Raw genomic sequence first — 10,519 nt, forward strand, 5'->3', positions numbered from 1 at the left:
ACCCTTCCAGAACTAGCACTTGCACTTTGGATTTTCTATACACTGGTGGACATATATACACATATACACATATACATATATACATCTATACACAGAGTTTCCTCGGGACTGTTTTTTTGGTATGGAACCACTATGCTTTTAACATTCTAAGGCAGTTCCTCAAACTCGGTCCCGGAGGGCCGCTGTCCTGCAGAGTTTAGCTCCAACACTGATCAAACACACCTGAGCAAGCTAATCAATGTCTTCAGGATCACTAGAAACTCACAGCTAGGTGTGTTTGTTCAGGGTTGGAGCTAAACTGTGCAGGACAGTGGCCCTCCAGGACTGAGTTTGAGGAACCCTAGTCTAAGGACTCTTTACATATATTGTGTTGTTTTAGTTCTGTGTCATTTGTTTGTGACACATATCTGAATACATATGTTATTTTATATCTGCTGTTTTATTGTCTTCATTGTTTACACCCAACATACAAGTACTGAAAACAGGACCCATTTTAATTGTGTTACCTCTGCCGATAGGGCTGGGTGTTAGCGATCAATGATCAATTAGCTAGTACGTTAGCCTGACAAGCCAGACCCACATCAAGATGTTGGGTCTGGGAACACACCATTGGCAGGGCTCAATCCGAGGGACGGGATAAACGGTTCTCTTTCAAATTCCCTCTGCACGCAATAGAATAGCCCTAAAACCAACCAGAGCATTTTCCCACCAGCGGAGCTAACTTAGTTGATAGATTAAACTTTTGCCGTATCCGGTCGGTAAAACTCCGAACACATCTTCCTTTTTTAAGAATGACTTTAGTGCCGTTCTTTGTTCTTTTCTCAAAGAAAAGCTTAACTCCAAGTCTTCCAGAGTCGCGGCCAAAGCCGATTCGAAGCTCCGCTGTTTGCCAGCAGCAGCAGCTCTTCTTTGTTTTCAAGTAGCAGGGAATTCAACCGTTACAACTCTGCCGTCATTATGTTAAACCCGCCCACAGACTCTATACATGATGTGATTGACCTGACGGCCAACGGAGAGTTGCTAGACGACACTGGCTGCAAATCTGGCTGCAAATTATCCGACCTCACTGCCTTGCTTCACTGCCATAAAGTGGGTTAGTGGGTGTTCCCTGCAAACTTTTTGTGCGATTTGCCTGCCGCGACTCTGATTGTTGGAATTTTTTCTCACCACGAATTCTGCTGTTAAAAACAATTATTAAAAAAATAAGCTGAAATAATGTGAACAGATGGCTTCAACAAATGCTTATACCACCAATTAACAACCTCTGAGGTCACAACATATCTGCCATTAAAGGTTTAAAAGTTATTGTTAAAAATCAATTACCCTATGGTGAAAATAAATGGAGCTTTTACTTCCTGAACCTGGCCGTTGCAGTCTATTCACAACTCCTCATGGGATAGTAAAGTAACCATCAGATACGCACTTCAGAACCTCTGCTTAAGTAGTAGTAGGTCGTCCGGGTACTTTTCACCTATAATTTATGAATACTATGAATTCGGACACACTACGCATCTCACATACTGTTATCTGCATACTATATAGTAAGGAAGTAGGCATATTTAGATGCAGGGATTAGTTTTGCAGTTCCAGACACACTTCAAAGAAAAAGGAAAAAAACACTCAAACTTCATCTTTCTGTATTCAGACCGGAGGTGCCCGAAAGAAGCGGTTAATAAAAGCTGCATTAAAGTTGGCTGTTTGGGATCCCACTCTGTCATCCAAGTGTTGAATGGCCAGCTGTGCAGCGGCACCCGATGCCCCGCCAACAACCCCTCCCACTGCCCCTCCCACTACCATTCCTGCTGGCCCTTCCACAGAGCCCACGATCATTCCCATGGCTGCTCCAGCAACAAACCCCAGTCCTAGTCCCACAGCCAGTGTAGTCCTGAGCCGGCTATTCTGCAGTTCGGCCTTGTCCCTGATTTCTGCCCCGACACTCGCATTGTAGTTGTCCATCTGCCAGCGCAGCTCATCCCCCCGAAACTGCTCCTCCAGATCCCGGCACGTCCTCTTGATCTCAGAGTGTTTTTTCTTGCGTAGCTTTCTCTCCTCGGTTCTGATGCTGTCCTCTGCCCTCTTGTAAGATCGGTTAATGTAATGGTGTCCACCCATTGCCTGCAGCATCCGCTCGATCTTATGTAGGAGCTCCCTGTTCCCAGCTTGGTTCCTCCAGTTCTTGCTGAAGACGTGATAGCGGCCGTTGCATTGCTCCACAAGCTCACACAGGTGCCAGTCGGTTCGCATTACTTTTTCGTTAAGCGCTCTGTCTCTCAGATGCCCGTCGTAAACCAAGAGGACCATTGTGTAATTTAGAACATTCTGCCCAAATTTATTTGTAACCAGCTTGGGAGTCTTCATGTCATTAGGGGAGATCTTCTCCAGGTCGAATGCAATGAGTACGGCATGAGGTCCAGGAGACGTCAAACACATTGATCTTCTCAGCTCTTTCCTCATCTTGGTCTTGGACAGGTCTTTGTTGTACATGTTCGGTCCGTTGACTACTGCAACCCGTCTTCCTACAAACTCTCCCACATTTTTCTGGCTGCTTGTAATGCTACAAACATTCTCGGAGAACTCCTCCCTTCCCAAAATGAAATTGGTGAGAAGGAACTGAGATGTACCACTGCTCCCGATAACCAATATCCTTAGTTCCACATCACCAAACCCTAGGGGGGGAAAACACAGTTATCTGAAGTAAAAATGAAAATGGTGTCTTTATTAACTCACCCTCATGTTGTCTCAAACCCATTTGCTTTATTTTATTTTCAGTGGAACTCAATCACCATGTCAAGAAGGACGAAAACACCATAAAAGAATGTCCATATGTCTTGTGCGCTATATTGCAAGTCTTCTTCTTTCTTCTGAAGTCAGGCTGAAATTTAAGTCATAATTCACTGAAAATCTTCCCCGTCACGTTCATGTTCAGTTTCATTGGCTTGTTTAGTTTCTTTGTCGTTGTCACTGCCGGAGTTCTCGTTTGTTACTATGGTTTTTGATTAATCCTCAGCTGTTCTCCATTCTGTTAATCATCATCCTCTGTGTATTTAAGCCCTGTGTTCTCTGTTCTTTGTCTCATGTTAAAGTCATGTTTGTTGTGTCTTTGTATCGCGCTTCCTGGATCATTAAATACTGTGTTTATTGTTCATTCTGCATTGTGCATTTCTCCTTTTGGATTTACTCCTGCAACGCCTGAGACCCCCCAGAGCCAGATTTTAAAAAATCTGGTTTGAATATGTTTGGCAGTAACAGTACACAACACTCCAGTTCACATATGCAGAATGGCATTTGAGAGCTGCAGTTGAGGGGAATATTTTCTGTACATTTCTTTTATCATTTTGGTTTACTAACAAAATATCTATATATGACTTCAGAAGTATAGCTGGAGTATATGGTTCTTTTTCTTGTATTATTTGAAACTTTTTCGAGGTGTGGAGCAGCATGAAACATCTCCCTTTGTGTTCCATAAAAGAAAGAAAATAATTCAGGTTTGGAACAATATGAGGGTAAATAATGACAGAATTTAAATTTGATGTTACCAACATGTTGAATAATTTATAATAATAATTTTAAAATAATATTGTTCTGTTTTGTTATGCATGTATATTTTGTAATAACTGTTGCTGCAATTAGTTATAACAACTTAAAATTTGTTGAGATAAATTAAATATCCAACCTAACTAAACTAATAAGGGACTTAATATTTTAGGTCAAGCACGAATACATACTTCAAGTCGAAACAACACATTATTTATTATTCTAATGTTGAAATTTATTTAAATATTTTTTTTGCAGTGTAGTTGTAAATTAGACTTCTTGATTAAATAAGAAAAAAATTAAATATGCAGTGCATGTGTTCAAAATTCATACTTATCTAGATGCATTTAGAGTCAGAATACCCTTGTGAAAAAATTTAACATTAACATACTTTTAAAAGCAGAACTTATTACAGAAACATTATAATTTAAATAAAATGATCAATTATTTAATGTTTTCAGATGAATAATTAATTGCATGTTATTTACAATTAAATTAAAAGTATTATAAATGTATATGAAATGCAGTTAGTTGAACCCATCTAACATCTTTATATGTAATTTCATAATTACTTCTATAATTTCATAATTAATTCTATTGTCTTTCAAATATGGTTAAAGTCATGCTGAATGTACTGACAAGCATTTATGGTAAACTAAAATATACTTCCACGTTATTTCTATTGAAATTGTTTATGTCGTATTTAAATATATTTGTAATTATACATACATATTAAGTTGCAAATTAGTACATTTAAAATATATTAACTTCAAATGTAATATCAAATAACACTCTACAGTTAAAATTATACTTTCATATAAAAGTCATTTTCATGTGCTTGAAAAGTATGAAGTATAATCAACATATCAAAATAATTGAACTTTTCGAAAGCATGACAAAATGTTAACAACAAATGATTTAAGTTTTTTAATTTGACATTTTTACACAGTTCACTTTTTAAAAGTGTACTTAAATGAATTAAGAAACATAGACATGAAAGTACAGACTCTTTAAATAATATTATATAATCTGCAAACTGTTATATAGCACATTTCTTTTTCACAAAGATTAGCCGCTGCGTGTTATGAAGTCATTTCAAACTTACCTGCTCTTTTAGGCATGCTTCCAGAGGCTTCTTTGTTTTATTGTTGTTGATGTTATGTTTTTTTTGTTCTTGATACTAAGAGCTTAGTATTAAAAAATAATATTAGTCAGATACCACATTACATTAGTTTGCTCATCTCTGTTGATAATGGACAAGCTCTACTGGATGGAATATGGCCTGGAGACATGGGGAATTGAATTCACTCACTTGCCCAAACACCCCACCCCACACAAACACATGACTTCGATTTTGACTGCATGGGTTGCATCATATGGCAGAGGAATAACAGTTTCAACAGAAAATACATTTAGTTCATATATGATTTATGCTGGTTATAGTTTGTGTTTTTAAAATATATTGTTTTGTATGAAATGCATGTCTCTTATAATCTTTAACACTGACTGTTCTGTCCTTTTTGAACAACAAAAATGTTGTTAAAAAAAAAAGAAAAGAAAAAAGTGACAACAATTCACCAAAATATGTATAAGCTAGGTTGACAAACACAACCAATAAGCTATAGGGCACAAAACAAGTTGATTGGTCACGTGTTTTTGGTATAAATGATTTACACTAACACTATGCCAGAGTAATTACAAAACTAAAGGTAATATATACAGTATATTGTATGCTAAATGTATGCTAAATGCTGGGCTAGGCTAAATTAAATCTGTGTCCTTTTAAAGATTATGAAATTGGGTGATGTCCGACACTAAGGGTTCGTGTTCCTTTATCTTATGACCTACTAATACTAACAATGTTTATTGATCAAAATAGCCTCTACAACTGAACATAACTGACCATAGCTATAGACGCATGTACAGCTTATTACATCATTTTTAAAAGTGCAATCTAAATAGATGTAAAAGTGGATTTACAGACATGGAAAAATAAATAAATGGAATAAAAAAATAAACAAACAAATAAATAAACAAGACATTGTGGGTGAAGATCTTTTCACCCACAAATCCCCCTGTTGTCAATAATTGTATCCCTTAAAACTCATCTTTGAACACCAAAAAAGCATATTTAAATGTTTTTTTTTTCCTTGAAAAAAAATTATTCATGCCTTAAAATAGCTTGGATGTAACTCTACACCCTTGCCTCATTTAGTATATACGGTTCTATGAATATGCAAATTAGCCCCGCCTCCACTCACTCGCACCAGCTCAGAGATCCACTCGTTGACTATCACACGTTGATGTCATTGGTTACAAGGTAGTTCGTTATGACGAGTGAAAAATGCCATTTCCAAGGATACCCTGGTGAAGGAGAAGGAGCAGTCTACCCTTCCGTCGCGAATGGGATTGATAGGGACTGCTGACGACAGACCGGCGGCCTGACGGCCACGTGGCGACGGCGTATATGAGAAATTAATGAAAATTATGAATGTATAAATAGGCACGTCACCTTAAAAGACGCCTGATACATAAGTCGTCTCCACGTCGCCTTTAAAGGCGCCTGATACATACGTCGTCTTGCTTTTACAGTTGCCTAATTAGTCAATTAGTCATTAGAAACAGTTGACTGGAAATAAGTTGACTAATTAGGCAAACTTTATATAAATATCTATATCTATATATATATATATGAAGAGTTCAGATGCAAAAGCCTCTAAATGCCATCTGAAATTTTCTTAAAGAATGATCATTTTTATCAAGCTTGTATATTTAAGTTCAGTAATTTCACTTAAATGACAATTAATAGGTAATCTTCATTGCCATTTGAGTGAAATTATTGAATTTAAATATACGAGCTTGATAAAAATGATCATTCTATAAGAAAATTTTCAGATGGCATTTAGAGGCTTTTTCATTTGTTGAAGTGAACTTCAACAAATGAAACGTTTTTAAAATTAAAGGCATCCTGGGCACTATAGCCCTAAGAGCCCATGCACAATTCTTTCTTTCTTCCTTGTTTTCTCATGATCTCGCCTTAATTTTCTTTGTCATTCAACATTTTCTTTAACATTTAATGAAGTGGAGAACAAGTTATTCTAAGCAACCTTAGTTTCATGTAATAAATAAGAGGTTACAAGTATTAACTGTAAAAAAAAAGAAAGAAAAAAGGTGATGGTAGAAATTATAGTTTCTTTAATTTGTGACAACAAAGGAATACTAACATAATGGTAACCTCAGACCAAAAAGAGGGGCAATTATAATAGATGTATGAATTTCTGATGCTCAGGAGGAGAACAGCAAATTCTAAACCAGGGGTTGCCAGCTCTGGTCCTCAAGGTCCACTTTCCTGCAGAGTTTAGCTCCAACCCTAATCAGTTCAGAAACCCTGGTTTAGAATTTGATGTTCTCCTCCTGAGCATCAGAAATTCATACATCTATTATAACTGTATTTGTGGTATTATAACCCCTGCTCTAAACCAGCCATTTCAACTGAAAGATGAAGGCTGTGATATTAACGTTGCCCAGTAGAGGGAGCTATAGGATAAGGAATCATTTATGCCTATTGTTATTAATTTGGTTTATATCCCTTTGAATGGAAATAAATGCATTGATTGGTCTCATTCATTTGTGTAACTATTGTGTACTGACAGTATAGTTTGATTTGTGGTTCAGCTGCAGGTCGGGAATCTAGAGCAGGCTGCGGGTGAAATATCCAAGGCTATTTTTAAAATATCACATAATGTTTATTGTTTATAATATTTTATTTACATAATTTCTGCATTTTAAAAGTGTGTTGGAACTGAAGTCGAGGTTAGTAGGACAGTAGCTCTTCAGTAGCTCTCCAGGAGCAGGGTAGGAGAACTCTACAGTAGAGACTCCAAAATATGAAATGGGAACATGGGAACCCCTGCTCTACCACAGCAGTGAGTGGAAGAAATAACCAAAAAGATCATGATTTGTATAGACAAGGGGTCGCTTCCGTCCTGCAGACTTCATTTTCAACCCTGCTCCAACACACCTGTCTGTAATTATGAAGAAACCCTCAACACCTTGAATCCGAAATTGCCCCCTAAACCCTCATTCACTATTCCCTACGTTAGTCCACTAATACTGTTCACTTGAAGGAGTGAATGAAAAGGAGTGAGTGAATTCGAACAGCAGTGTGAATGAGTGCATTGAATAGTATTAGCCCATGGTCAAGTTTAAGTAAAATTCCATCAATACCGAAGATATCAAAAGTAAAACTCAGAAAGGTCACATTCCAGAATATTATGTTGATAAATTATAATTACTGAATTGATGCGTTCATCTTTAAAGTTGTTGTTAATAATTGTGAAAATGACCAAATAGCAACTCTGATGGTTTATCATTTGCACATAGTCTTTAGGAGACAGTGATGCATTTTTAACATGAATATTATTATTTTTAAATTGTATTATTATGCTTGTAAATAGTATAGAGATTACATTAATGACATACAACTTTGTATACAATACACAATATGTAGAAATTTTAGGCTGATTTGGCTGTTGCTACCGGAATGGTGCCCATTAAAACTCATTCAGTCATCTGTCTTTTGTTCCTCAGTTTATTTAACATGTAGGAGTTGACATTTCTCATTGATGACAAGTGATGGTAATCGTTGGTTTCTAATAAAACCATAAACAAAAATAGAAACAATGAATGTAATACAAGCACATTAGCATGTTTTAAATCATACATCTAAAATCAGCTTTAACAAATCAAAGAAATATGTAGGATCAAAGAAACTAAAACTAGAATTCAATGTAGGCCTATTCAAAATATCAAACATATCAAACAAGCAAAAGGGAACTTATTGTCAACAACTCAACAATTCCTCACAGGACATGTCTGGATCAAAGAGAGGTGCTTCTTATATCCAAACACAGAGATTGGGCTTAATTAATAAGAAGCCACAGGTATCATTAAGATCCGGTCAGTCAGTCAAAACACACTGAAAGGTAGCAGACTTTCTACACAATATATATCAAGAACACATAGGAAAGTAAAAGAAAAAAAAAGTTAAATGATTAATAGGAAAGCTAGAAAAAAACATGAGGGTAAGATATTGATTTATTGTGGTGGCGACGTTAGTGTCACGCGTCTGTGGTGCGGAGTACCCCTTCTCTCACGTAAAAATTGACCACTGTCTCCTTCGTTAGGTCATCCAAAGCACTTTCCACAAGCCATAGCTTGTGGCGTCAGAAACACCACAGTCTTTGGTTCAAAATACTTAGCAATGGTTTGTCTTAAAGTATATTAAAAACACCACATAAATAAACAACATTAAAATCTGGATTTTCACCACAGGGGGACTTTAAACAAAGGAAACTACAGAAGGCCTGGATAGCACAAAACAAAAGGGAATAAAAAACAGTTTAGTAATTTGGTCTCGAAGTGATTTATTTAAAACAATTGCTGCATTTTCTGCCAAAATGGTGCAAATAACTGTTAGTAGCCTAGTGGATGATGTTGAAGCCACGCCATCGGGCGATTAGTTAAGTTTCTTTAATTTTCTTTTTTGTTTTGTACGGTTTGATTGATTTTAATATGTGCTACGCATTTTTAGAAGGCAAACTAAATAACAATGAAAATATAAAAAAATATATATAAAAGGAACATTGTACAGTGGAACAGTGCTACTTTCATTATTATTATGAACATTTTAAAATATAAAACAAACTTCTTTTTATTATTATTATTTAAAAAAAATTGTTTTATTGCAGACAGAACAAGTAACAAACATAGCATAGCATACAATACTACAAAACAAAGAGTGACATTAATTGGTAGCAGGGGATCAAAAAATAATATCAAATTAGTGTAAACACGTTAATGACTTTTTGTTTTTTAACAATTTCAGTGAAGATGTAGCCGGCGCGGTCTGCTCTTCGCCGACTACTGCGTTGTGTTCTGGTGCACTGATGACAGGACACTGACTTTCCTCAAGGCACTTTATTCGATTCAACTGTTAAATTTCAAAGAGAGCAAAAGTTCAGGATTCGATCCTCGAATCAAAATCAGCCTCTCTCAATCACGTAGAATGCAGACTGAGAAAAGAACGCGAAAATTCAGTACATGACCTCACATCCAATAGAGGGCGCACATACACAACAAATAACTCTCCCAATACCTATAAACTACCATGACATAACTGAACAGTACAGTATTTTGGTGAAATAAACTCACAAACAATAGAAAATAAAAGATTAAAAGTTGCAAAAATATTTGTCATTCTTTGACCTGTTACAAAGACATGAAACAATCAAATTCTAATTTAAATATTGGGGATGAATTTAAATATTTTTGTTTATGAATATAAAATTTTGCCAACAGTATAAATAAATTAACAATGTATTCAAGACCTTTGTTAACTTTGTTTTCATAATACACAATAATATCTTTTAATGTAAATATCTAAATTAAATATAAATTCTGCCAATTTCTTACAGAAATTTTGCATTCGAAAAACAAATGCGTCAAAACACCTCTTTCCCACTTTTACAAAAAGAACATAAATCGTCAATATCAGAGTATCTTGCAATTAATGATTTAACAGGGTAAATGGTATGCAACATTTTATAATGTATTTCTTTGGTTTTATTATTAATGCAATATTTAAAGGGGATTAACCAATCAATAATAGAGTTCCAAAAAAAAATAAAAAATTCAGCTAGGTGCTATTTTATTTTGTATTTGAAATATTGCACAAATATGTTTAGTAGCCTATTGCATTTTTTTTTATCAACCAATTCAATGCCGTTTAATATTAATTTTGGATTTGTCATTAATGTGGAGTTATATTGAATATGACTTTTGATAAGATGAATCAGAGTAGGGGAAATAGCTTTAATGACAGAATTAAATTCCTTAAAATGCACAGGGAAACTGGATTCGCATGAATTGTTCGTATGTTAAAAGATTTCCATAATTATCAAACATATTCATGAGATGATTAATA

General features: G+C 35.5%; 1 protein-coding gene across 1 annotated transcript; it reads right to left on the reverse strand.

Annotated features, from left to right (window-relative positions):
- Positions 1-348: 348 nt before the first annotated feature.
- On the reverse strand, positions 349-4,789 carry LOC309506018 (GTPase IMAP family member 9). Its single transcript, XM_082179539.1, has 2 exons — positions 4,640-4,789; positions 349-2,666 (listed from the first exon to the last, which is right to left on the reverse strand). The coding sequence occupies exons 1-2, from the start codon at positions 4,653-4,655 to the stop codon at positions 1,642-1,644; spliced, it is 1,041 nt and encodes a 346-aa protein (XP_082035665.1). The 5' UTR covers positions 4,656-4,789; the 3' UTR covers positions 349-1,641.
- Positions 4,790-10,519: the final 5,730 nt, after the last annotated feature.

This window comes from Leuciscus leuciscus (assembly GCF_965113295.1).
Source record: "Leuciscus leuciscus genome assembly, chromosome: 1".
Lineage (NCBI taxonomy): Eukaryota > Metazoa > Chordata > Actinopteri > Cypriniformes > Leuciscidae > Leuciscus > Leuciscus leuciscus.